The sequence below is a fragment of the Corticium candelabrum genome, chromosome 9, assembly GCF_963422355.1.
Source record: "Corticium candelabrum chromosome 9, ooCorCand1.1, whole genome shotgun sequence".
NCBI lineage: Eukaryota > Metazoa > Porifera > Homoscleromorpha > Homosclerophorida > Plakinidae > Corticium > Corticium candelabrum.
In genome coordinates this window covers 2,246,816-2,274,323 of record NC_085093.1, presented here as the reverse complement: position 1 = coordinate 2,274,323, position 27,508 = coordinate 2,246,816, and the positions used below count along the sequence as shown (strand labels likewise).

At 42.4% G+C, this 27,508-nt stretch overlaps 4 protein-coding genes and 1 long non-coding RNA gene across 6 annotated transcripts in view; 3 read left to right on the top strand and 2 right to left on the bottom strand.

Moving 5' to 3' along the window:
* LOC134184088 (cAMP-dependent protein kinase type I-alpha regulatory subunit-like) overlaps positions 1-1,595 on the bottom strand; it is a 6,901-nt gene extending 5,306 nt beyond the window's left edge. Inside the window, exons 1-3 of the mRNA XM_062651698.1 lie at positions 1,305-1,595; positions 1,056-1,244; positions 887-984 (exon numbers count right to left, since the gene is read on the bottom strand). Coding sequence (XP_062507682.1) covers positions 887-984; positions 1,056-1,244; positions 1,305-1,460 — 443 coding nt within the window. The 5' untranslated portion in view covers positions 1,461-1,595. The remainder of the gene's footprint in view (positions 1-886; positions 985-1,055; positions 1,245-1,304) is intronic.
* LOC134184904 (serine/threonine-protein kinase/endoribonuclease IRE1-like) lies at positions 1,489-14,859 on the top strand. The gene is made up of 23 exons (XM_062652673.1): positions 1,489-1,628; positions 1,698-1,833; positions 1,905-1,944; positions 2,024-2,093; positions 2,181-2,253; positions 7,107-7,241; positions 7,316-7,420; positions 7,485-7,550; positions 8,202-8,427; positions 8,493-8,571; positions 8,638-9,045; positions 9,103-9,226; positions 9,286-9,385; positions 9,444-9,573; positions 9,712-9,771; positions 9,829-9,937; positions 9,994-10,187; positions 10,414-10,552; positions 10,621-10,678; positions 10,872-10,941; positions 10,996-11,119; positions 11,180-11,247; positions 14,671-14,859. The coding sequence occupies exons 1-23, from the start codon at positions 1,539-1,541 to the stop codon at positions 14,857-14,859; spliced, it is 2,793 nt and encodes a 930-aa protein (XP_062508657.1). The 5' UTR covers positions 1,489-1,538.
* Positions 14,860-15,102: 243 nt separating this feature from the next.
* LOC134184905 (deoxyribonuclease-1-like) lies at positions 15,103-20,133 on the bottom strand. The gene is made up of 9 exons (XM_062652674.1): positions 19,977-20,133; positions 17,798-17,886; positions 17,651-17,737; positions 17,475-17,587; positions 17,275-17,351; positions 17,022-17,212; positions 16,864-16,960; positions 16,741-16,795; positions 15,103-15,575 (listed from the first exon to the last, which is right to left on the bottom strand). Exons 1-9 carry the CDS (start codon positions 20,082-20,084, stop codon positions 15,103-15,105), a joined length of 1,290 nt encoding a protein of 429 aa, XP_062508658.1. The 5' UTR covers positions 20,085-20,133.
* A 15-nt stretch (positions 20,134-20,148) lies between these two features.
* Positions 20,149-21,342, top strand: LOC134184906 (uncharacterized). 2 transcript variants are annotated; one of them, XR_009970702.1, is made up of 4 exons: positions 20,149-20,479; positions 20,543-20,804; positions 20,874-21,126; positions 21,201-21,342. It is a non-coding gene; the product is annotated as an uncharacterized LOC134184906 (long non-coding RNA). The 2 variants fall into 2 exon arrangements; XR_009970701.1 differs by having other exon boundaries at positions 20,151-20,479; positions 20,874-21,324.
* Positions 21,343-24,349: 3,007 nt separating this feature from the next.
* Positions 24,350-25,846, top strand: LOC134184087 (uncharacterized). Its single transcript, XM_062651697.1, has one exon. The coding sequence runs from the start codon at positions 24,350-24,352 to the stop codon at positions 25,844-25,846; it is 1,497 nt and encodes a 498-aa protein (XP_062507681.1).
* Positions 25,847-27,508: the final 1,662 nt, after the last annotated feature.

Below are 27,508 nucleotides of genomic sequence, written 5' to 3'. Positions count from 1 at the left end.
GCCTGCACACACACACACACACACACACACACACACACACACACGGACACACACACACACACACACACACACACACACACACACACACACACACAGTGCCAGGGTTGTCCCCAGCATACAAAAGGCACAGCGCTCTGCCATGCCTTGGCTTCCACTTGGTACAGGCCCGCCATGCTTTGCTGTATGAGTAGGCAGTGATTAGCTATGAAGACAATGGACTTGTATTTGTATTTTGAAAAGCGGGAAGTTGTTTCAGGCTAACAACTAGTTCCTGGGATGCTTGGTTTGAAGATAAGACCAATTAGGACAAAGACTGCCATATGGTATGAACTTAATTGTAATACAAGTACTCGAAGATAAACAGTGGTTGTCTTGCACTCTGCCCACTATTTAGGTCAGTATCTGATGGTAACAAACGAAGTCTGTAGATGTCTGACCTTCCTATCCTATATAAAGGGAGGTTCTTAACTTCTTGAGGTCTGGAAATTTTCCCACTCGTATTAATTAGCTATCATGTGGTCAAGCACAGTGAACTAAGACAGAGAGAACCTTTTTGTAAAAAAAAGATAAACCACTTTGTTCCTTTTGTGCCTGAGCATTCTGTGACAACAGTTTGTGGCATCTCAGTGTAAGAAAACCTGCATCAAAGCTTTTGTGGTCCGACCATAAAAATTGGAATGGGCGGAACCAAAATTTAAGGTGGGCGTGGCTATTTCCGCCAAACACCCCTGCACACACACACACACACAAATGGACACACACACACACACACACATAGACACACACACACATGGACAAACACACACACACATGGGCAAACACACACACACACACACACACACACACACACACACACACACACACACACACACACACACACACACACACACACCTTCTCTCGCTGTCATCCAAATGCTGAAACAAGATATTCCTCTGAATCGCCTTAGCAAGCGCATTCGTCGTCTTATAATCCTTAGGTATCACCTTCACACGTCACCCATAAACGACGGATAAAAAAACAAGCACCAAACGACGCTCCACACACGCAGAACTACCTTCTTCACGTAGCTCACGGCATCTTCTTCCGTCACCACTCCAGCACTGACTGCTCCTCGGCGTCCTCGCGGACCTTTCGGTCTCGCCGTGTTGTCATCCGTGACGTCATGGTCGCCGGGAGGCAACGCAGCACCGCCAGCAGTCACCACCTGCGCCTTCTGTAAGCTTCCCGTCGCTTGCTCGTGTTTCTAGTCGACGGAAAACGTTGGAATCGACCGGTTGGACGACGCAGGAAAGGATTTTCGTACCTGTTCGAGAAGTTCGAAGTGTTCTTTGATGAATTTGAACGGGTTGTCGGGTCGTGACATGCACAGTTGCACGACACACTCCTTGAGGACGCCCTGGATGTTGAACTGGTTGACGTATTTCTCCCATTCGCGGACGCTCTGGTCGGCGGCGGCCATTACTGGTTCCAATCACGTGGTGCGACGACGTTGATCACGTGAGTGATAGATGACGTCACAACTTGTAAGTTGAATTTAATGAGCCAACGTCATTCCCTGATGCATCGACCGGCTTTTGTCATTTCTATCTTTCTCTTTCTACCTTTTTCTTATTCATTAGACGCAGAGGCAAGCAGCTAGAATTATTGCTTATTTTTCCAGCAGTCGTTGCGACGTCTAAATCTCTTTTTCGTGCAGACCGTCAAGAGTGAGTTGCAAGTGATTGACGCCGACGATTTCCCGCGATACGACTTACTCTTTATTCGCACGCTCGACGGCGCTCTGCATGCCGTCAACGAGCAATCAGGACGCGAGCAGTGGGCATTCCAAGACGGTCGGGCCATTCAGTCGTTCACGAGCGTTTACAGACGCAGGAAAGTAGCCATTTGTTGTTTGACTGTCTAGAACCGATATTGAACGTGCCTTTGGACCACCGAGATGTCGGGTAAGAGTGTTGTAATACAATTTTTTTGTGCAATTTCTTTCGTCATGACGTCATGTGTTTGTGTGTGTCTGTTGTGTAGGCCGAATTTTCTTCCCGATCCGACGGATGGGAGTCTGTATGCCCTGAAAAATGGAAACGATGGTCTTGAGGTACGAGTTTGGAGTGAATGTTTGGAGTGTGGATATTTTTGTTGTGACTGTGTGTCTGTGTGTGTGTGTGTGTTTGTGTGACTCTAGAAACTTCCTTTCACTATTCCTGAGTTGGTCCAGTTGTCACCTTGCCGTAGCAACGATGGGATACTCTATACAGGTTTGATGCGTTTGTAGAGAGTGTTTGTTGTTTAATGTTTTAGTATAATGTTGCTGACGTGTATGCTTGGAGTGGTATGTGTATGTGTGGAGTAGTGTATGTGTATGTGTGTAGTAGTGTATGTGTATGTGTGTACTGTATGTGTATGTATGGAGTATTGTATGTGTATGTGGAGTAGTGTATGTGTATGTGTGTAGTGTATGTGTATGTATGGAGTAGTGTATGCATGGAGTGGTATATGTGTATGTATGGAGTAGCAGTGTTCGAAATTCGCAAAATTTTTGACTCATCAAAGTACAAGCCTTGGAGTCCCAATGCGTGCATAAATTAATATTATACTAGTTGTATGGTATCCGTATGTATGGCACTCGGAACATGACTTTATTAGGTTAGTCACATATATAGGGTGTAAAACACATATATAGGGTGTAAAACACATATATAGGGTGTAAACACACACATTTATAGGGTGTAAACATACATACATACATACATACATACATATATATATATGCGTGTTTTACACCCTATATATGTGTTTTACACCCTTTAGATATATGCGCGTTTTACACCCTGTAAATGTGTTTTACACCCTATATATGTGACTAACCTAATAAAGTCACGTTCTGTGCCATACGTATGCGCCTCGTGTTCGTGAGTAACATGTCCAACGGAGTTTTCAGACCGTCTACTGAAACGCCGAGTCCTAACTAGACAATACGTATTTGTTGAAACCCTAGCTGTTGTGGAAGTAAACATGCAAACTTCCTAGTAGTTTAGATTACGTATATAGGCCTGGTATAGGTAGTCGTCGTTTTGCGATCGTAATCAAGACAATTGAAATGTACAGTCTAGGTATGCACTCAGTTCCATTGTAATGACAGTGGTATGGTATTTAGCTGTTGACATAGAAATTGATATCGTAACAGTGTTAGATGCAGCACAGTGTAGTAAAGGATTGATTGTAGTATGGGACGTGTGAATAGTTGACTGTAGGTGGCATTCAACTCCTGAAGGTGTTTCTTGGTTGTCAAGTACACACAGTCCCTAGCTACAATACAAAAGGATGGGGCGACGAAAGTTTACGAAGCATTTTCACCACCGTTCGGTCACTTAGACGAATCGTTTCTAGATTCATCTGTAGTCGGACACGGAAACGATTTGTATGGTAGGTCGTATCATGAAACGTGGTCATGGGGAGGAGAAATTTGAGATTTATGTGTACACACACACACACATATATATATATATATATATATATACCAAAAGCTCGATGGAGACCCATATAGGACCACGCCCATTTCTGTTGTGCGACCCGGATTAGAAGCCTGGCTACGCTCGGCAATTATATATTTAGTAACTGGTACAATTACAATAAAAATAAGTAAATTTGTGTTGAAAGTTGAAAGTTGTAAGAATTTTATTGTTTGTTTTGAGAAGTTATATGATAGGAAATAAATATCATCAAAACTATGATAGCTACACACTTCCCCTGTTAATTAATAGTTTATTTATTAACAAGCTAGCTACATGTATGTCTAGAAGTTTGTAGTAACAGGATCTGCTGTAATTACTAGACTGTACTTATGTGTATTACTGATTGACATTGTTTTACAACAAAAAACAATCTCATTACATTTTATTCTCATGCTCGTCATCATTCTTGATTCTTTTGTTGTAGAAGATTTCTTACCATAAGCTAGGTGCAATATAAAGACGCCTTTTAACTTAAATTTCCCCAATCTTGACCATGTATAGAAATAGCTTATGTAGGATCAAAGGTATCTACATTTAAAACTGACCATAGTATTCGCATTTCCATCATGATCTATTAGACTAACCTAACTAAAACCATGCATAAAAGCTCTATGCCATTGTTTTATATACATTCATGTGCATGTGGACTGCAATATACATGTAGCTGTGTGCAAGGCCTGGTGTGCTGTTGACCTTAGGAGTAGATTCAGACTAGATTGAATTTACCACCTACATTTGGCTATGAAACTATCTACTCCCTTACAACTCCTGCATATTGTAGGCGACTAGATGGTTTCTGAAAGGCAGCTATACAACATGATCACGATATTGCATTGGAAACCTACAGGTGAATTTGAACTAATCATAACACAGACAGATGACAAGAGTGTGGTACTGTAATTGGTTTCACAAGGAAGGTTTGCAGATTTGCAGTCACATTCTTTGTCTACTCTTCAATCACAGCAATACCATACTAATTTTTAGTAGGAAGAATTCCTTCAGCCATCTATTTGCTGTGGCATTTTAGTTGCAACAGACATGTAAATGAGACTGTGGTTTGAGCAGCTGTTGGATGTAACTATCCTTTCCCACAACAGTATATAAATGGACAATTTAGATAGATATGATTATAATTCTGACAGCCAACACGCGCTATTATTACTTACAGGTATATGTAAAAACTCAACACCTCCTGACTATAATTCTGAACTCGCCTACCCTCTTCTCTGGCGAGTGGACAGCTACTTTCTACTTGCCAACTTTGATTTGGACTCGCCATTGGCAAGTAGGCGAGTGGGAATTTCGAACACTGAGTAGTATATGTATGGAGTGGTGTATGTATAGAGTGGTGTATGTATAGAGTGGTGTATGTATAGAGTAGTGTATATATAGAGTGGTGTATGTATAGAGTAGTGTATGTATAGAGTGGTGTATGTATAGAGTAGTGTATGTATAGAGTAGTGTATGTATAGAGTGGTGTATGTATAGAGTGGTGTATGTATAGAGTGGTGTATGTATAGAGTGGTGTATGTATAGAGTAGTGTATGTATAGAGTAGTGTATGTATAGAGTGGTGTATGTATAGAGTGGTGTATGTATAGAGTGGTGTATGTATAGAGTGGTGTATGTATAGAGTGATGTATGTATAGAGTGGTGTATGTATCGAGTGGTGTATGTATAGAGTGGTGTATGTATAGAGTAGTGTATGTGTATGTATGGAGTAGTATATGTATGGAGTAGTGTGTGTGTATGTGCGGAGTAGTAGTGTATGTATGGAGTGGTGTACGTGTATGTATGGAGTGGTGTATGTGTATGTTGGAGTGGTATGTGTATGTATGAAGTATTGTATGTGTATGTTGAGTGGTATGTGTATGTATGAAGTATTGTATGTGTATGTTGGAGTGGTATGTGTATGTATGAAGTATTGTATGTGTATATTGGAGTGGTGTATGTGTATTCAGCACTACAGCTAGACATCCTGACTAAAGTAAAGACCTTCCAAGGTCCGTGACTCTTTTATTTTTATTTTAAATTATAAATTTCAATTTTTAATTGTAATCTCTATATCTATAAAAGTCTGATCTGTCTGTCTGTAACATCAATCATGCCAAACCACCGGGCCAATTGCCATGAAACCGTGCATGAAGACTGCATTTCACTTCACAATGCAAATGCACGCTTCGGTATTTAGACGGTCCCCTCTCGAGGAGTCGACGCCCAACCTGAAGTCTCACGACAACGTGTCCACGGCGTGACTTTGGATTTTGACACGTACAATCCCCATGCACATGCCATGAGAGACGGTCAATTTCCTGCCAGTTGAAACTATCTGTTTCATCCCCGGGTTTCGCTCTACTGGTGGATCGAGTGTATTCTCCTAGTGAGTCAGGAATTGTGCATCTGTTGTTATTACAGAACTCAGGGTTCTCACTACAGCGTGGTAGTGTGGTGCTGCGCCACGTTCCAGTAAGAGGTCACCACGCTCAGAAACTGTAGCTAGGAGTCCAAAGTTTTACAGCTAGGGAATGTTTGAGAATTCAATACTACTGAAGCAAATACTACATTACTTAGTAAAGTTGACAATTGCCGCAAATCCAGGCTCTTACAAAATAACGCGGGATGATAGCCTCACTCCAAACGTAGAAGTGTTGTGATTGTAGTCCCGGATGCACTGCCTCTGATTTTATTCCCAGATGACCTTCCAGTGACCCGGAAAGCACACCTCTTGTCTGGAATCTACTCTAGACTATTCATGGCTTTTTGCAAAGCAACAACAACAGCAATCAACGCCTGACTAGCAGACTTTCTGTCCATGAAACTTGCGCATGCACAATCTATGAAGATCGCGAAGAAGGGCTTACTAGCGATTGAAGTTGATTTCTTTGCTGTTGAACGTTGCTACACGCAATAGTCACAACACAATGTACCTAACATGAGATCAGCTCAAGAGCGCATGTCTGACTTGGATCGTGCAACTGTGTCGTGGACACGCCTATCCTGCCACACTTCTAAAAATGTCTAGCGAGAACCCTGATAACTGAATTATATAATGAGAATTTGTGTTATTAACCTTTCCCAGGTGAAGAATGGGTTAATGAACTGACTTTAATAAGCAGCCTTGGAGGCCCAGGGACATCTGTTTGCATGCCAGCAGAGTTTCAGTTATCTGAAATCTGAAATATTCAGAGTTATGAACGGGATAACTGACATCCTACTGTAAATGAAAAATTAGTAAAGAAATTAGGGAATTGTGTTTGTCCGGAGAAGTTTAGTTTTCGATGCTGAGACTGAAGAGTATATCTGTGTGTTAGTAGATATACGTTTGAGTGTGTAATAGTGAGTGTCATACTGCAATTGTAGATGTAAATGTGAGATTTGTTTACGTCTGTTTGTCTACAACTTGTGAGTAAGTTTTACATGTGTTTGTATGTATGTTATTTTAGATCACACAACACACACACACACACACACACACACACACACACACACACACACACACACACACTCACACACACACACACACACTGTGACGCACACCTTCGTGACAATACGGTCTGCATATAGTCTGCTACAGTGTGCTTTGGTTTCACTCTATAGGTCGGAAGAACGATTTGTGGTTTGCACTCGATCCTACAACCGGCGAAAAGTTACAGGTTCTGACTACTGAAGGCTTTTATACCACATGTCCCGTGCTCGATAGAAAACGCAGTTCGTTATATTTTGGTCGCACAGGTAGAGTAAAACTGTACATTCAACTTTAACATCATACAAGCTGCAGCATCAAGAGTTTTGTATTTGGATGGTAGAGTACACTGTGACTATGTTTAACAGTGAGACAAGGAAGATAATGTGGAATGTGACTTACAAGGATTACGCGTCGTCACCTTTGTCTTCGGGTGCTTCTCTTCCTGGTGAGTAGATTGATTTGTCTCGTGTTGAGAGTTTGTTGGATTGTGGGTGGGAATGGTTTGTTAGATTTTTTGCTGTTCTCTGCAAGTGATGGTACAGATGGAGCTGTGTTGGTTGTGAATGCGAGTACAGGTATAGATATTGTGTGTTGGTAAAGTTGTCTGTCTGTTTGTTTGTGTATTTGTTTGTCTATTGGTCTTTTTTGTGTATCTGTTTGTGAGTCGTTTATTTGTCTATTTGTTTGGCTGTCTATTTGTTTGTCTGTTTGTTTGTCTCTGTCTGCCTGTCCTTCTGTCCTTCTGTCTGTCTGTCTGTTCTTCCGTTCGTCTGTCTGTCCTTCCGTTCGTCTGTCTGTCCTTCCATTCATTTGTGTGTCTATGTGTTTGTCTATCTGTTTATTTGTCTGTCTGTCTAGTCTGTCTATCTGTTGTCTGTATGTATGTGTGTATCTGTCTGTCTGTCTGCCTGTTTGTCTGTCTATTTGTCTGTCCTTCTGTTCGTCTGTGTGTTCTTCCATCCGTCTGCCGGTCTATCTGTCTGTTTGTCTATTTGTCTGTCTGTCCTTTTGGCCGTCTGTCTGTTTCGTCCGTCTGTCTGTCCTTCCGTTCATCTGTCTGTCTATGTGTCTGTTTGTGTGTCTGTTTGTTTGTCTGTCTGTCTGTCTGTCTGTCTGTGTGCTTGCTTGCCTGCCTGTCTATTTGTCTAACTATAATGTTAATAGTTCATTTGTGTTGGTTTTATTTCCTATTTGTTTGTATATATAACAAAATCAATTATTTGTAGGCCATCGTATGTGGACCCAAACATTTAATTCTCCTGTTGTCTCCATATATGCCGCCGGCTCTGACGGTCAAATCAGAAAGATGGCATTAAAGAATGTCGCCATGGAGACCCTCCATAGCTTCCTCGGCTCCACCGTTCTTACAAAGCATTCCGTTTCTCACTCAGCAAGCTCGGAAGATGGCGTGGAGATTGACGACATCGACGATAACGAATACAAAGATCTCAAGTAGATATAAAAATATGTCACCCACGTACTGCAACGTGTATGTCTAACGTATTGCTTATTTGTAGATCTGCTCTATACGTTGGTAAACATCAAGGGAAACTTTATGCGACCGTCTGTTTGGCCGAAGAGGCAATCAGATTACGGGTCTTGGACATTTTGCGTATTCCGTTGATGTTTGTTTGTATACTAAAGCGATCGGTTGTTTTATAGAAGCCGAACGTGCTGTTGATCGACGGACCAAGTATGAGTGGAGATAAACGGTCGAATTCTCTGCCGTTTCTACTTGGATTATACGAGATGCCGAGGACGAAATCGGCTCGTTTGATACCTTCAGTACCTCAACTGACATACGAACATAACGATGCATCAAGCATAGACAAGATCATAGAACCCATAGACAAGCGAGACGACAGTCCACTAAAGGAGAGGATGTCACCAAAGCATCAGAAGATGCCACCGTCACCGGAGGATCGCGATTTCAATCAAGACGTTCGTCTGATCCCGGGATCCTACATTGCGGCCGGTATTGTCGCTGTTGTTGTGTTTATTGCATTGACGTTGTGTTTGGGAGCAATTGGAGCAGCACTTGTGCTACGACAGAAAGGCGACGTGCCGGTGGTCTGTCATATTGTATCGATGTCTGTCGTCTTGAGTTGTTGTGACACGTTGTTGTAGGTCAGTCGAGAACGTCAGGGATCAGATCGCAGACTGAGTGGATCGTCGGCTAGTAGCAAACACAGTCAGCATAGCAGCCATCATTCGGACGTTGAAGTATTACAAGAGAGCTTTCATAGCACAGGTTTGTGTGTTCGTCGGGATTGTCGTCTATTCCTACTGTCAATCTTGTTGTACATGTAGCTTCTGGTGGATCAAGCAGTGGCCTTGTTAGTGTAGGAAAGATATCGTTTAACGTCCGAGATGTCATTGGCAAGGGCTGTGAAGGGACGTTTGTGTACAAGTGAGTGGAGATTTCTGTTGCATTGAATTGTGTTGTGGCATCATGTGTGATGGGTTAGAGGCACATTTGATAACCGGGATGTCGCTGTAAAACGGATTCTTCCCGATTGTTTCAGCGTGGCTGACAGAGAGGTTGATTTGCTAAGAGAATCGGATCAGCATTCAAATGTTGTTCGCTACTTTTGTATGGTAAGTGTGTGTGTGTGTGTGTGTGTGTGTGTGTGTGTGTGTGTGTGTGTGTGTGTGTGTGTGTGTGTGTGTGTGTGTGTGTGCAATTGACTTACTATTTTGCATGCAAACCGAATATGTGAACTATCCATTGTGTAGGAGGAAGATTCTCAATTCAGGTACATCGCTCTTGAGCTGTGCCAAGCCACTGTACACGAGGTTGGGCATCAAATCCATGTTCTAACAAGCCGCATATGTTAATGTTGCTCTTGACAGTATATTGAACGGCACTCCCATAGCCAATACAACTGGACAGGCCTCAGTCATCTCAGAGTCCTTCATCAGGCAATGTCTGGTATAGCACACCTACACTCTCTGGGAATTGGTATGTCATCAGTTGAGTGGTCTTTATGTCTGTCGTATGTGACTGTGTCTGTCCAGTGCATCGTGATATTAAGCCACAAAACGTTCTCATATCGCGACCGAATGCTAAAGGAGAAGTTCGGGCCATGATATCAGACTTTGGGTTATGCAGAAAGCTTGGGAGTGGGCGTCGGTCATTGTCATTAAGATCGGGCATCGCTGGAACGGAGGGGTGGATAGCACCAGAAATGATGGACTCGAACCAGAAAGTGGTGTGTGTGTGTGAGTGTGTGTGTGTCTGTCTGTGTGTGTGTGTGTGTGTGTGTGTGTGTGTGTGTGTGTGTGTGTGTGTGTTGTGTGTGTGTGTGTGTCTGTCTGTGTGTGTGTGTGTGTGTGTGTGTGTGTGTGTTGTGTGTGTGTGTGTGTGTGTGTGTGTGTGTGTGTGTGTGTGTGTGTCACAATTGGTATCCTGTAGTTTAGATGTTTGTTTGTGTTTAGACGCGTGCTGTTGATATTTTCTCATCTGGTTGTGTCTTTTTCTACGTCTTGAGTGGCGGTAAACATCCGTTTGATCCGGTGCTTCATAGACAAGCGAATATACAAGACAGGAAGAGCCCTAAGTTGGGAAGCATAGGAAGTTAGTTGTTTGTGATGTTGATGTGCTAGTGATGTGCGAGGTAGGGGGATTGACTTGTGACGTTGTAGGCAACCTTGTGGCAAGAGATTTGATTCAGAAGATGGTGTCGTACATTCCTGATGAGAGGTGAATGAATTTATATTGAAAGAGATTGATATGTTTGTGTTTGGGATACATTCACATGTATACACACACACACACACACACACACACACACACACACACACACACACACACACACACACACACACACACACACACACACACACACACACACACACTAATGGAGACTCTCTAAATGTATTTTCTGATTGGTTAGGCCTACAGCCCAGGCAGTCCTGTCTGACTGTTTCTTTTGGTCAAAGCCAAAGCAGCTTGCTTTCTTTCAGGTTTGCTCTCATTCTAGACGTTATTAGTACACAAGCTTTAAACATAATGTGCAGGACGTGAGCGATCGTATCGAGAAGGAGCCCTTGGACAGTGTGATCGTGAGGGCATTAGAATCCGGTGGCTTGTCGGTCATTAAGACCGACTGGAAGGACAACATCACAGAAGATCTACAGCAAGGTATATCTACAAGAGACGATTGCAGCTTGGTATATGCATGTTTTTGGGTTTTACGTTCAGATTTAAGAAAATATCGGACATACAACGGAGACTCGGTTCGAGACCTCCTTCGTGCCATGAGGAATAAGGTTGGTCTACAGACTCTACACCATTTACAGTTCAAAATCGTCACTTATTACATCAACTTTGTATTCAAAGTACACTCAAACCTCCCTAATCCGGACAGTATGGGACCAGCCACTGTCTGAATTCTAGAAATGTCTGGAAGATAGAGATAGCTAACGTGCGTTTTAGCCTTGGAATCCCAGACCATTTTAGTGTAAGGTTTGGTGAATGTCATACCAGGTCTGCATACAGTATGCGTGTACAGTACACACTTGTACTACACTGTAATGTACATCATGTGTACTTGTAATACAGTTACATACGTTACATATGCGTTCTCCTACACACTGGCACGTGATAGTCAAGACGGCGGGAGTGTTTATACGGGGAGTTTCTTGCCAAAGTGCTTACCCTTGGAGTCCCAAGATCTGATATGTGCTGGGGAAAAGAGTCCAGTCTATGGAGGTGTCTGGATCTTGGAGGTTCGGATTAGGGAAGTTTGAGTGTAGTCTGTAGTCAGATCAATCCACGAGACGTCATATCAAATTTGTAGTATGACAGATTGAGTGTGTAATCTGTGAAATCAAGGGGCCAAAACGTGTCAAATCAAACTTGTCATGCGTCAAACAAAATTTGTCAAACCAACGTAGTTGTACCCATCAAATCAAATCTGGATGATGTCAAATCGAATTAGTAAGATATCTAATCACAAATGCACATGACATCCCATGTTACATGTACCCTACTGCTTCTAATGATTTTCTTGACTACTGTCTGTTTCCCATAAGTGTAAATTTTGAAAATCATCAATATCTCGGCTGTTTTTGGACTTTCTCGATGATCTCGGTATCGTTAGAAACCGCTAGGTCTGGCATTTCTGTTTATCAAATTATCTAAGCCTTTCCTACAAACGAAACGGAAGGATAATACTTGTGCATATCAAAGACAAACGGGTGGAACAATGGTTATTATCCAATTTTCTTGTAAGACCAACCGATCAGCAACTGGAACCATTTAAGATAATTGGTGTAACATGGTCCAACTGGAGCAGCTCTTAGTGCTCTAATGAGCACACCTGGTGTGACCTCTACTTCATTACTCACTTCCGAGTTCGCACTTCCGGGAATAGGCAGTAATTCTTTTGAGACTTCAAAAATAATTTAGAATTTTTTACGAATTTTAATTTCTAAGGTCTTGATGTGCAATATTAGCCATTTTTTGATTTAATTATTTGTTTATTTATTCTTTTAAGCTGATTCAATTCTCTAAACATTTCTAGTTGGCGTCTTGAGCTGCACACTTCCAGACCTCTCAACTATCACGATTTATGCCTAATTCTCACGATTCCCAGACTTTTCTCTCGACAAGCCTACCGTGAGACACTCTGGCAGTTGCTTTGTGTAGCCCCCGTCTTTGTGGACATAGCCAATTCTTTGAACTCCTACATGGCTCTGCTTGCTTGTATCTGGGGTATCCGGGCAGGTAGCTAACTGCAGTAAAGTAACGTTGGGAAGTTTGAAGTGAAGCCTTGGCACGTGCACAGAAACCTAAAGCAAGGCCAACACATAGGCTGTTAACCACGCCCACTTTGGACACGTTAAATGGGCGTGGTCATTTACAAAAGGCAGTCTCACAATTTGGTGCGAAGAAAGTTGAGAGGTTTGCACTTTCATCTAGTCGCCATTTTTGACGATGTTTCATGCACACGTGCAAAAACCAAAGCCCGGACAACAGACAATTTTTGAGACCAAAATATTTTTTCTGTTATCCTATTGTTTTCAAAGGCAAAACTTTTGAAAAGATTATTACTTGAAAAAACATTAGGAACAGTAGGGTAATACCTAAGATGTTGACTGCCATTCGTCTCCACACTAAGTTCACATAAAATTCTAGTCAAAGCACTGAATTTTCATATCAATTAGCCTTAGCGGAGAGGAGTAATTATGTGGTTATGCTGCTCCATGTTTCTGTCGTTGGCGATTGACAAGACTTGCCTTGTTTAGGGCTGGAAAAGTGCAACCAGGTTGAGTGCACTGTAGGTCGGTCTGATCTGATACTTGCTTTCCCTCATTTGTTTCCTTCCTCTTATCTTTTCCATTTCCTCACCTTCCTCATTCAACTCTGCGCTGCATCACACACTGCCAAAAGTACTGGCCCGCTGTAATGGAATTGGAAGATTTGCCAATTGGAAATTGACCTTGATAGTGTCGTTTCACTTCTCTGTATGCTTGTATACTTCACTGGGTTTCATGATTTACAACGTGCTTTGCTCTTGGTTGCTTTGCTATATGCGTAGCACCTCTACTAGAGATGAATGTATCAGATCTCTTAACTCTCACGATTTACGGGCATGTCTCACGATCTCATGATTTGCACCCAATTCTCATGATTGCCAGTCTGTTCTCCCCACTAGCCTACTGTGAGACACTAGAGGACAGTTGCTTGTGCAGACCCATTAGCCCCGTCTTTCCGGATCGGACATAGTAGATTCTTTGAAGTAGATTTTTATGTATGGCTCTGCTTGCTTGTATTTGGGTATCTGGGCTATCTACCTGCAGTTTAACGTTTGGAAGCACAAAGACGTAAAGCGAAGCCAACACGTATGCTGTTAATCACGCCCACTTTGGACACATTTAATGGGCGTGGTCATTACAAAAGACTGTCTCGTGATTTGGTGCGAAGAATGAGAGGTCTGATGTATAATAGCATGCTATGAAGTCTTACCTATTAGCTTAGACTATGCTAATAGTCTTGCGCATTTGAGGAGACATCTTGCTAATTTGATTTGACATCAATGATCATCCAGATTTGATTTGACGTATGACAAGTTTGATTTGACACATTGGCAATTTGATTTTACAGATTGCACACTCATCTGTCATACCACAAATTTGATCTGACTACAAACTACTTTGATTTTACAGAATACCAATTTGATTTTGAACTGTAAATGGTGTATGTGTCTATTCTATCACGTACTATATAATGTCAATTAACAAGCTCTCCTTGTGAGAGAGTTAGATCCACATAAGGCAACACAAAACTTAGTGTTTGACTTGGTGGGCACCTTTGTTGACTCTTAAACGTACCGTGAATGTCTGGACAAGAGCCCTGGGTGCTTATTTGGCTTTGAAAAATCTACTGTAAATCTAGAATACATATAGTGTGTGTGTGTGCGTGTGCATGTGTGTGTGTGTGTGTGTGCGTGTGCTTGTGCGTGTGCTTGTGTGTGTGTGCATGTGCTTGTGTGTGTACATGTGCTTGTGTGTGTGCATGTGCATGTGTGTGTGCATGTGTGTGTGCATGTGCATGTGTGTGTGCATGTGCATGTGTGTGTGCATGTGTGCGTATGTAATATATATAGCGTTTGTTTTTACATAAAACAAACGCTTCCAATGACAATACGGAAAGAAGGTTGGGTTCTATTGTCTGTCGTGTGCTTGTAGAAGCATCACTACAGAGAACTGAATGAAGGCCTACAGGCGTCTCTCGGTCCCGTACCTGAAGGCTACATCACATACTTCACCAGTCGATTTCCGATGCTTCTACCACACACGTACACTTCAATGAAGATCTGTAGCCACGAGAGAATATTTCACACATATTACCAACCATCAACCGACGACGCAACATAAACAGAGATCATAATATTAGTATATGAAAAGTGTATATAGAGACGTATAGAGGTAGGATTTTCAGGTTTATTTCGTACGTTTTATAGATGCCAGCAAAATCCTATTTGTTACGTGTTTGAAACTCTATGAACGCATTAGCAATGATCATAATCAAATTATAGAGATAGAAAGAGAGAGAAACATGGATTACACTAAAAACCAGACTGTCTCTGTGATGTCGACCGAACGTTCGTGCACCAACTCTTAGGTTTTTGCACTCTTGGCTTTCGACGTTCTCTCCTCTTCATGCCCTTTCGACTTGCCTCGCTTTCTAAAACGTCGTAGAGCCTGATCCGGGTACTGTATCGGTTTTCCAGATGGAATACTGCTGATGGCTATAAGTGGCAACACAACAGCAGCATCAAGATTGAAGTGAAAGCGATCGACGGTCTTGTTATCAGCGATTACTCGCTTGATTCCATTAGAAATGAGGAAGGTTTCTGTGTCGTCGGCTTTTGCTATGATCGCATTGTTGCTCAGGCAGTCGTCTTCTCTGATCTCACAAAGATGGGAAGGGAGAGTCTTGATGTCGTCATCGCACACGTTAAACACAGACTTTAGAATGCCGTCCGGTACGCCAACTTTATGCCCGAATTCGTTGATCATCCAGACTTTGTTGGATTGTGACGGTTCTGATGTCTTTACTAGCTGACCATGCAACTGCGGCAGTTCAATTCCTAGAAAAGGATGCATTCATATGCTTGGTGTTCATGAATTTGTTGACTGTATGTTCACACTGCCAGACTGTTATATGAGATATTGGTTTGGAGCCAAAGGTTTGTGGCCGTGGATGTGTATTGTTTAGTACAGTCTTTATTGCCTGTCATTGCTGATTGCTGACTTCAGGGTGTTACACTGTGGAAGTAAAATCAAAGTCGCTTTCAATTTATGCTGGTGTGTGTGTGTGTGTGTGTGTGTGTGTGTGTGTGTGTGTGTGTGTGTCTGTGTGTCCCTGTGTGTGTTTGTCCATGTGTGTGTGTGTGTGTGTGTGTGTGTGTGTGTGTCTGTGTGTGTGTGTGTGTGTGTGTGTGTGTGTGTCTGTCTGTCTGTGTGTCCATGTGTGTGTTTGTCCATGTGTGTGTTTGTCCATGTGTGTGTGTGTGTGTGTGTGTGTGTGTGTGTGTCTGTGTGTCCGTGTGTGTCTATCTGTCCGTTTGTCTGTGTGTGTGTGTGTGTGTGTGTGTGCACGTGGAATTGTTAGAACGGAAAGGACTGTGTCAGATAAGATGTTGTCAACATATGTGCCACTCACTAAGAATTACCAGTCAGAGCACCCACCCAGTGTATGCAGATGTACTAATTTCCCTTTCTTTCAGCTTGCAAAGTGAAGCGAACAATTTTTCTAGAATGGCAGCAACTAATCAAAAACGTGTTTCACCCTCTCTCTTCTTACAGACTCCAGAAGGCACGTAAAATGCACCCAAGTCATACACTGTAAGTCTGTTGCTGCTGCTGCTGCTGCTGCTGCTGCTCAGTTGCATGAGTTTTTTTACAGACACAGCAAGGGCAAAAACCAGTTTTGATACAGTAGTTCCAAAAACCAAAAAATTGGAAATATTTTGAAAATGTCTGTTTTCTAAAGCCTCTTTTGGCACTTGACCCACGGACGGACTAAATGTTCTCGAATACCTTTCAGTTCTCTATATTTTTGTTGAGCACTGCTGGCCCCGTCTAATACTGCTAATAGTTAGTTGTAATTTTTGTATACAATACTAGCAGGATATTTGATGTTGTGAGTAAAACTGTGAGGGCGAGAAGGACAACAAGGTAGTTGGAAATCTGATAAAACGGAAGTCAGCAAGTCTGGCAGTGTGATGTAATTGATATCAACAAAGCAATGACTTTCAGATATTTGAAGGGTCATCTCGATGGGATAGTGATCGCTGATTTTACATGCCTAAGTACATCAAGCAACAAAGAGAAAATGCCAAACACCGAGTCACTATACGTATATATTATACTCACTTCTTCCTCCGAGAGTCCGTATTCTTCGTCAAAGTGAAACGGTCCGACCGAATCCTGCTTTATGGCCGCCAGCAGTTTCTCTCCCGTCACAACAATCCTACTCAACATGAAAGCAATTTTATGTCGTCCTTCTTGCCACCATTGTGTTTACGACTTGCCGATCGTATGCGGCATGTGTGGCTGTCACCGTCGTGTCTTCTTCGTTGCCAATGAGCCAATGGAATTTGGTATCAGTAAACAGATCAATGTCTACAAAGTCTTGGCCTTTGACGTAGTTGAGGTCGGCATTGAAATCGCCCATAATGGCCACGTCCTTGAGATCCCATTTCTTGCTGACAGCCTCGTGCACCTGAGAGGTCATATTTAGTATTGATTTATATTATGACCTGTAACTGTATTGGGATGATTGACCTTGGTGAGGTTACATATCTCCCTCTTTGCTTCGTCGGGGTCGGTGTGAATGGCGACGATAGCAAATTCGGCGAGACCTTGAAATAGGTGATGTTAATAGGTGTGTGTGTGTGTGTGCACGTGCGTGTGTGTGTGTGTGTGTGTGTGTGTGTGTGTGTGTGTGTGTGTGTGTGTGTGTGTGTGTGTGTGTAAACGTTTACCCGACTTCGAATTCTTGAGTCTGAACTTGACAGAAAACGGATCTCTTTGAAAGACATCTCCAATATCAGTGTCATCAAACTGGAACACATCCACCACTTCAATACTATCTTCCCTGCACATGCAGTACAAACACAATATTAAACTATACAACAGCGTAGACAACATGTGACCAAACTTGTAAAGGAAGGCATATTGTTCCTTGCTAACGGTTCGACCGAGACGTTTGCTGATATTCAACTTGTATGCTCCATCGGTTGCATGACTAGATAGTTCGCAAGTTTGTGTAAGCAAGGATCCAGATTGTGTTAGCAAATGATCATACGTGTTGACGAGCTTCAGTAGCTCCTTTATGGCCTTGCCAGAACGGTCACGAACTTCTTGAATCAGAACGATGTCATACCTTGAAAGGATCTATACATTGAAAGGGACGTTGGTTTAAATTATGTTAATTAGCTAAATAATTAATACAACAGTGTTGCTGTCTTTCAAGCAAAATTCTTGACAATAAACAACCATGTGGATGGTCCATGTTTGTATGGTCATGTTTGTATGGTCATGTTTGTATGGTCCATGTTTGTATGGTCATGTTTGTATGGTCCATGTTTGTTTGGTCGTGTTTGTATGGTTGTGTTTGTATGGCCATGTTTGTATGGTCATGTTTGTATGGTCTTGTTTGTATGGTCCATGTGTTGTATGGTCATGTTTGTATGCTCCATGTTTGTATGGTCCATGTTTGTATGCTCCATATTTGTATGGTCCATGTTTGTATGGTCATGTTTGTATGGTCATGTTTGTATGGTCATGTTTGTATGGTCCTTGTATGGTCCATGTTTGTTTGGTCGTGTTTGTATGGCCATGTTTGTATGGTCATGTTTGTATGGTCCATGTTTGTATGGTCATGTTTGTATGGTCATTTTTGTATGGTCCATGTTTGTATGGTCCATGTTTGTATGGTCATGTTTGTATGGTCATGTTTATATGGTCCTTGTATGGTCCATGTTTGTTTGGTCGTGTTTGTATGGTCCATGTTTGTATGGTCATGTTTGTATGGTCCATGTTTGTATGGTCATGTTTGTATGGTCCATGTTTGTATGGTCATTTTTGTATGGTCCATGTTTGTATGGTCCATGTTTGTATGGTCATGTTTGTATGGTCCATGTTTGTATGGTCATGTTTGTATGGTCCATGTTTGTATGGTCCATGTTTGTATGGTCATGTTTGTATGGTCCATGTTTGTATGGTCATGTTTGTATGGTCATGTTTGTATGGTCCATGTTTGTATGGTCATGTTTGTATGGTCCATGTTTGTATGGTCATGTTTGTATGGTCATGTTTGTATGGTCCATGTTTGTATGGTCATGTTTGTATGGTCCATGTTTGTATGGTCATGTTTGTATGGTCCATGTTTGTATGGTCATGTTTGTATGGTCATGTTTGTATGGTCCATGTTTGTATGGTCATGTTTGTATGGTCCATGTTTGTATGGTCCATGTTTGTATGGTCCATGTTTGTATGGTCCATGTTTGTATGGTCCATGTTTGTATGGTCCATGTTTGTATGGTCCATGTTTGTATGGTCAATGTTTGTATGGTCATGTTTGTATGGTCATGTTTGTATGGTCCATGTTTATAAGGTTCATGTTTGTATAATCATTATACAATACAATACAAGTTAAAACTTATAACATAAATTACAATAAAAACATAATACACAATAATACAAATTAACGTTATGACATATCTTCTGATGCAAGTAAATAAATGGGTGCCAGTGTCACTTCATCAAGTGATAGAGTTTGCGTTATTAATTAAGATCTTGCCTCATTTGGAGAAATGGGAGGGACAAACAATGACTGCATACCGGTAGCACGTGAATTAGAGTTTAGTGTTTTAGTTGCGTTTATCATTAAAGTTTAGTTGGGTGAGTTTCCACTTCTTCATTGCGTTCCTTAATTAATTAATTAATTAATTTCGCTGCGCGCGTACACCTCTAGCTACTCATCCTCCTTCAACCCCTGACACCCCCTCAACCAAATCTAAGTTCCTACGCGCCTATGATGCAGATCTTATAGTATGTAACAGTACAACTCAAGAGGAAGCTTCTCCGGTCAGAGCACTCCTAGCACGTGATATCTCCGCGGCCTACAGTTGGTACAGTACGGTAGGTAAACGTGACTACACTCTAACAGTTTGTAAGTGGAGTCATTTACCTTGACCAATCAAACACAATTAACAAGTAGTCACGGCTAAAAGTTAGCGCTCACGCTAAGAAGCACGTGTATCTTGTAATTTGGAACACGTAACGGAAGTCGCGTCTTGGGAAGTGTGTCATTTATTCGCTGTAAGGTCAAGTAGTCAAGCATGTTGTACGCCACATTTTCTTGCCATCATCAAGTCGGTATTATCACACTAAGAACTGTTGTGGAAGAGTAGAAGCCCCTAGGTATCTAGGGTACACACTAACTAGAAATGGCGGATGTGGATATGTGGACATCAACTTACTTGAACCAGGACTTGAGATATCTTCTTTGATCTCATCTTTGTACGACCGAACACTTGAATGTTGAAGGCAGCGACTCGTATCTCTTCCCAGCCTCGTCGTTGCGCCATTACGACGTTCTTCCGCTCACGGCCGTTTCAACTATGCGAGGCCGCGCAACTTAGTTGTTGCGCATGCTCAGTTAAAAATGACCGGTTTTTGCTCAAGTGACGTGAATCGGCGTTTGCACACAGATACTGCAGAAAGCGTAGGCTGTCTTTTAGGGTATGACCACACAATCGGGTAGTGTCGCTATCTGAAGAAGATCTCTGGAAATCTCGAAGTCCTTTGTAGCATGTGAAACGACACGTTTCTCGTCCTCCTGTTTTGCCGCATTCTCCGGGTTTTGCGAGGACTTTCGCTGTAATCCAGTTATTTGTGCTACTAGAATTCAGTTCGTGGGAGATCCTACCGATGTACGCCTCGCCGTAATGGAAGAATCGAGACCCAAAGATGGCGGAGTCAGGTTTGTTTGTTTGTTTTTATTCTTACTCACAGCGCATTCTACAGACCTCTACCTCTATCACAGATGCCAATTGTAGTTTCTGCCTTTCGCTTTTTGACTATTGGCCGATGCCGTGTGACCTGAGGCATGACCATCTCTACTGCAGTAATGCTAGTGGTGGGCTCTTGATGTGCTTCTTATAGCTGCTGGCACTGGAAACAGTCATACAAGGGAGACTGATGCAAATGTTGAATGGCACACTTCTTGCACATTAAATGGTTGCATTGGAGTTCAACTGGGATGTTGACAACTTTTCACACAGGGTGCACTTGAACGAGTCAAACAGGTACAGAACTGACTCAAATTGGATGAAATGAGATAGTTGGATTGCTTGAATAAAGTCTTGTGAACATAGGGCTTCTGGTGCTACTGTTTCTATTTGTTGGATTAGGTCAGTCAATTTGATTGCTGACTGACCTGTGAGAACAAGCTGATTCTTTTTTCAATATTTGGGTGGTCTTCCTTCTTTCTTCTGTTGCTGACAACTACAGCAGGTGTTGCAGTTTTCTGAGTGTACCATCCACTCTCTGCAGAAAGGTACAAGAATAGAGGCTCCTTGCCTCTTTGTAAATCAATGCACCGCTAGATGGCAGCAGACACAGAAATTGGTAGGATGCACAGAAACATTATCTGCTCCAACATCTATCTTGTACAACTGGAGAATCCTGTTTTTGTGGTCTAGACATTTGTACTGACATCCTCTCGATTGAACCTGGGGGCACATAACCTGCGAAGCTCTCGTACGGAAAGGATGTGATGTGCCATATCCATAGACTAGACTGACAACACTTGTATACTGGTTAACTGTTTCTGTATACGTCTTAAGTAGTGTATGGAGTAAGGAAAGGGCATGAGAGAATGATGAGGTAAAGAACTGCTACACGTGTACCATTCAAATTCAAGGAACCAGTGTTGGTACACCATTAGCAAGTTTTTGTGGCAAAGTTTATTTTACCATAGATATGATTTTACTTACATCCCAAGTTGCTAAGAATAATATCTCTAGGCACGTGACCTAGGTCATCTTGTCATATTCTAGTGCTATTTTAGTATAAAATGACCATGCTTCTGTTCTTGTGTCACCATAACTTATTTGTCCGCGTTCCCTGTCTCTGACGTTGATTAGGTCGTCGCTCGTACAAACCTGCAGTCGATCCTTGCAAATTAAGTTCTCCAGGAGACCATCTAGTCTTGTGTACATGTGTACGCTAGCTTGTCCTCGCGGTCAATTCCTTCATATGGCTTGCAGACGTGAGTGGCAGCATGTGTCTGTGTTTGCAATCGTCGGCTGTATGACGTGTTTCATACTGTTGTTCCCCAGCAGAGAGGTTCGTGCATGTCGACGACGATGTCTCATGCATGATCTCCGTTCTTCTTGTTTTCTCATCGGTTGGCCGTTGCCCTGTGTTTGGATAAAGTAGCTGCACTTTTTACATCGAGAAACAAAGTGGAAGCACCCTTGTAGACGAGTTCAGTCTCAGCTTTCCACATTTTCAGGCAGCTAGGAGCCAAGTCACGTGTCAAAAGACTCGCAACTGTATCATTATTTCTATGAGGCGTACACAAAAGCCGAGCGACGGTGGCTGTGGTGTCTCACATGAGTCTTGTTTGCGATCATTGTTATATCTGCAAAAACCCGGAGATGTGAGATAACAGTGAAAACGACCTCTGTAGTTATCATGGAAGTGTGACTCATTTAGAAACGTGCTATGAGACTTACAATCTATAGAGTTATGGTATGAACGTCTGCACTTACTTTCTTGCACGTTGTTCGCTTATTGTCATTCAGACATAGAAGAAAGAATGGAAAACGTTTCACAGGAAGTGATGGTATGTTGGCGATCGCGAAATTCCACGTGACTGAGCACGTGCAAACTAAGTTGCGCAGGCGAAACGGCCGTGCGCTCTCCGGGAATTAACGCGCGCACTTTGAGGTGGTGTAGTCTTCAACCAATGAGCAACGTCGAAGTCCCGTACTTGATTCTGTATCCGTATGCCTTATTGCCTACTATAGTAGAGCAATGTCAACATCTGGCAGTAGAGCAGTCGTAGTTTTGATGGGGCCTGCGAATCGCTATTTATACTACAATCCTTCCTTGTTTTGAATTTCTCGTAGTGGATGCAAGACTAGCGCATATTCGTACAGCCCAGCAAGGTGTTGTTTTTTTATGGATTCTGCCACCCGTTAATTAACGGGCGTTGCTGCTTCATGACGTTACAAATCTAGGGTTTCATGACATCTAACATGCTACTTCATGACATCTAACATGCTACTACATGTCTAGGAAACCGGTAGACTACTGTCTGTTCCCCATAAGTGTGAACTTTGAAAATCATCAATATCTCTGCTGTTTAGTGGACTTTCGCGATGATCTCGGTATCGTTAGAAACCGCTAGGTCTGGCATTTTTGTTTATCAAATTATCTAAGCCCTTTCTACAACGAAACGGAAGGATAATACTTGTGCATATCAAACACAAACGGGTGGAGCAATGACTATTATCCAATTATCTTGTAAGACCAACGGATCAGCAACTGGAACCATTTAAGATAATTGGTATAACATGGTCCAACTGGAGCAGCTCTTAGTGCTCTAATGTGCACAAATGGTGTGACCTCTACTTCATTACTCGCTTCCGAGTTCACGCTTATGGGGAACAGACAGTAGACAGCCCCAGTCCCCCTTTTTGGACAGTACAGTAATCTAGCGTAGACAGCGGGGAATTCCAGCGATTTTTACTGTAGGTGGTAGCAGTATGTCTGATCGCGTACGTTTTTCGCCGAACTCACTGCAAACAATCAGACGCAACCAGACGCGTGCGCTAACTTGTAAATGTGACCGATTCTAGGTCGTACGTTACGTTGAAGCCCCACGTACGATTAGCAAAGGTTAGTTAATGAAGAAGCACTAGAAGTGCAAACCCTTGGCCGGTAAGTTTAGATGGCGCGTGATGTGTGTCATAATTCCGTCGACTGGGCTGCGCTAACTCGTCGGCAGGGCTGCGATATCATGTTTCTACAACTAATTTGCATCTCAGCCCAGCCGACGACACGCGTCAAGTGTGTCATAATTCCGTCGGCTGGGCTGCGATATCATATTACATGCACGTTCTCCTCCTAGCCCATGGACGTAGCACGCGTAAATTGTGTCAAATTTTCCTCGGCTGGGCTAGCCTAGTAGGTTCACTCGTCGGCTGGGCTATCCTAGCATGTTCCACTTGTCATTTGATATCTCAGCCCAGCCGACGAGAAGCGCGTCAACCGTGTCAATATGCCGTCGGAAGTGAGATCGCCGTTGACAATATGGGAACTGAAGGGAATGGGTTGCGATGACGCATGCGCACGATATATCAGAGGGTCCAAATTGCAGATGGACTCACGAGTGCTACTCGCGGCGAGATCGATTGCAAGTTGCAAGTGCTCGTCACTCAAATTATGGAGGTGCTTGATAAAGCTTTCTAGCTGGCTGGTCTAGCGTGATTCTCAACTTCTGGTAAGTGGCCCTGATTACAGATGTTGCGTTTTGTGTTGAGAAATCACAGTATGCATAAAATTTGTAGAACATTCTAATGCAATTTACTATACCTGTAGGTGGTAATTGCATGTGCTAATGGTAGTTATTTAATTAAATTATCCTCTTTGTGAACATGGTTCACAAATTTTGTCATTCTTTATGTATAGGTTGTGGCATCCGGGTTTCATAAGCGGGGCAGCTCAGTCATTTGGATAGCCGGCTAACGGATACATGTTTTCTTTGTTGTGTCCCTTGTGTTCAATTACATTTATTCTTACCAGTCTTTGAGTCTTATGCTACAATTGGCGCTGCGAACACATGGCTTCGAAACCGGTTCTTGGATTCAAGGATTTTGAAAGACTTGCCAGGTCAATTGGTACGTTCAAGGAAGACGCGAGTCAGGATTCGTGTCGGCGTTTTAAGAGTTGGAATACCAATTCGTTCAAGTTCTACCTAGACTTAGCTGTTACAGATTACAATATCACGGAAGACACTCACAGAAGTTTATTTCTGAAATGTCTAGATGAAGGTATACGTATGCGTCTGGAGAACGCGGTACTGCCAAGGGAAATCACAGACTTCAACGTCGAACAACTTATTGAGAAGACTCAGATGTTCTTCCAGCGTAAGTGCAATGCAATTGTAGAACGAGTGAAATTACATCGGCGAATTCAACGGGAAGAAGAGGCTGTACAGGAGTACCCCGAAGGATTGAAACGAATCGCAACGAATTGTTCATTCAAGGCAGGAGAATACGCAGACAGATTGAGAGACATATTTGTTGCAGGGCTGAAAGATGACTCTATTCTACAAAAGATGTATGAGAAGGAAGACTTACTGACGCAACCATTGGATAAAATGATTCTCCTAGCTAGGACGTTGGAAGGAGCAAGAGATAGTGTTATGGCAACACGTGAGGCAACGGCAGAATCGCAAGGGAAAGTTTGTCATCTACAAGGAAGAAAATCTGTGAAGGGAGACAAACCTTACAATAAACGTCACCAGGCCGGACGAGGGTTTGTCTGTTTTCAATGCGGAGAAGAAGGACACTACCAATGGGAATGTACGAAGAAGACAGCGAAGAACCAAGAAAAATCATTGGGATTTAGGCGTGGCAAAGTTGTTAAACCAGGAGATGTAATTCAGAGAACAAAGAAGGTACAACAAGCTCAAAACTCCCAGAAGGCAGAGTTAGAAGGAAGCTCGTCTCAGGAGGATGAATCAAGTTATTGCAATGACTCTGTCACAAAGAATGTTTACTGTGCAGAAACTGTTCGTGATACATTAAGGAAACTTGAGGTGAAGTTACAAGTGGATGACTGTTTCTTAACTTTTAGAGTTGATGCAGGAGCAGACGTTTCCTTGATGGATGAGATAGCGTGGAATAAATTGGGACAGCCCAAGTTGAGTAAGGAGAGGGCGCAGCTACGAAATGCTTCAGGTCGAATCATGAGATCTAGGGGCATGATGACAGGTCAGGTTAGATTTTGCAACAACCTTGCACCTATTCAATTCTACGTGAGACAAGGAAAAGGCTCAAACCTGCTGGGAATGGATTGGGTAAAAAAGGTTGGGATGGCTACAGTTTGCATAGACTATCTTAAAGCTATGGGAAACCATGGCGGTGTAATGTTGACAGAATCAAGTGAGATTGCAGCACCAGTGGAGAAACTATTACAGCAGTTCTCAGAATTATTTACAGATGAACTGGGTTGCTGCAGTGAGATTGTGGGCATCTCTGTGCGACCAGAGGCGGATTTGAAGGTTTTTCCATTCCGGCGACCTCCTATGCATCTTCGGGCACAGATCGAGTAGGAATTGGAAAGGAACGTGAAAAACGGTGTATTAGAACCAGTTAACATCGCTCTATGTGCTTTTCCAACAGTGGACATTGTTAAACCGAACGGTGATATCAGGATATGCGGTGATTTTAAACCCCTCAATCGGATTATGGTAGTTGATCAATATCCAATCCCTATACCAGCAGAGATGTTTAGTTCCCTAGCTGGGGGTAAAATCTTCTCCAAGATTGATCTGAAGGATGCATACAACCAGTTACGAGCGGACGAGGAAAGTCAAAAGTGGCTGGTGATTAACACGCACAAAGAACTGTTCAAATATAGACGATTACCGTTTGGAATCAGTTCAGCGCCTGCCATTTTCTAGAGAACAATAGCCAAAGTCTTGGAAGGCGTGAGAGGAATTTGCATCTATATGGATGATATTCTTATCTCAGGAAAAGATGAACAAGAACACATGCAGAATTTGTCCCATGTATTTCAAAAGTTACAGCAACACGGTTTCCGTATTAGAAGAGACAAATGCTCGTTCTGTCAACCATCTGTGCAATATTTGGGACATGTAATTGACAGCTCAGGAATCAGAGTATCAAATGAAAGAGTTAAAGCAATACAATTGATGAAAGCACCTAAAGACCAGTCAGAGTTACGATCATTCTTAGGCATGGTTAATTATTTTGGAAAATTCTTTCCACATATGTCTAGCCATACTCTACCTCTAAATCAACTGTTGAAGAAAGATACAAAATGGAACTGGTCATCAACGCAAGAAAGTGCTTTTCAAAGGGTGAAACAAGAGTTAACATCTCTACCAATAATGGCAAAATATCATACGTCTCTTCCCGTGGGACTAGCCTGTGACGCAAGCGAAAAAGGCTTAGGCGTATGTTTGTTCCAAGTAACAGAAGGGAAAGAGCATCCAGTGGCGTACGCGTCAAAGTCTTTGACAAAAGCTGAACGAAACTATTCTCAGATAGAATTGGAAGCGTTATCCATAATATTTGGGACTAGAAAATTTCGACATTTCCTACTGGGTAAAAAGTTTGTTCTCAGTACTGACCATCAACCATTACTGACAGTTTTTGATCCTACCAAACTGACAACTCCTACCCGAACAAGTGGGCGCCTTGCTCGCTGGGCACTCCAGTTATCACAGTATGGCTATGAAATTCAATACCGGCGATCAGTTGAACATGGGAATGCAGACTGTCTATCCCGTCTCCCAGTTGGACATGACGAGGATTTTGAACAGACAAATGAATACGAACATCATTCAGAAAGATATATAGCCGCAATGGAATCTCAATTCATCAAAGATGGACCAATTCTCTTTGATCAACTACAACGATATACAAAGCAGGATCGCACTCTTCAACAAGTTATGAAATTCATCAATGACGGCTGGCCTTCAACATTTAAGACCAAAGCTCTTTTGGATTTGTTGCATGCCAGCATCAGTTGTCAGTGTGTGACGGATGCATACTAAATCATGCAGAAGAGCCTAGAATAGTGGTTCCAAAGGCAATAAGGGAGCAGTTACTATCAGAATTGCACAAAGCACACGTTGGTATGGAGAGGATGAAGAAACTTGCACGAAGGTTCATATGGTGGCCAGGTATCGATAGAGATAGAGAGAGTATGGCCCGAAATTGTGAAAATTGTGCTGTGCATGCTGATA

Bases quoted from the DNA above. Each gene is read 5' to 3' on its own strand.
- LOC134184904 (XM_062652673.1), top strand. From the start codon at position 1,539: ATGAGCCAACGTCATTCCCTGATGCATCGACCGGCTTTTGTCATTTCT. The intron at 7,242-7,315 runs GTAGAGTAAAAC...TTTGGATGGTAG, and splicing joins GTTATATTTTGGTCGCACAG to AGTACACTGTGACTATGTTT. The intron at 11,248-14,670 runs GTTGGTCTACAG...GTGTGCTTGTAG, and splicing joins TTCGTGCCATGAGGAATAAG to AAGCATCACTACAGAGAACT.
- LOC134184905 (XM_062652674.1), bottom strand. From the start codon at position 20,084: ATGGCGCAACGACGAGGCTGGGAAGAGATACGAGTCGCTGCCTTCAAC. The intron at 17,588-17,650 runs GTTTGGTCACAT...CTGCATGTGCAG, and splicing joins CAATATGCCTTCCTTTACAA to GGAAGATAGTATTGAAGTGG. The intron at 15,576-16,740 runs GTCATTGCTTTG...ATCCTTTTCTAG, and splicing joins GACCCTTCAAATATCTGAAA to GAATTGAACTGCCGCAGTTG.
- LOC134184087 (XM_062651697.1), top strand. From the start codon at position 24,350: ATGGCTTCGAAACCGGTTCTTGGATTCAAGGATTTTGAAAGACTTGCC.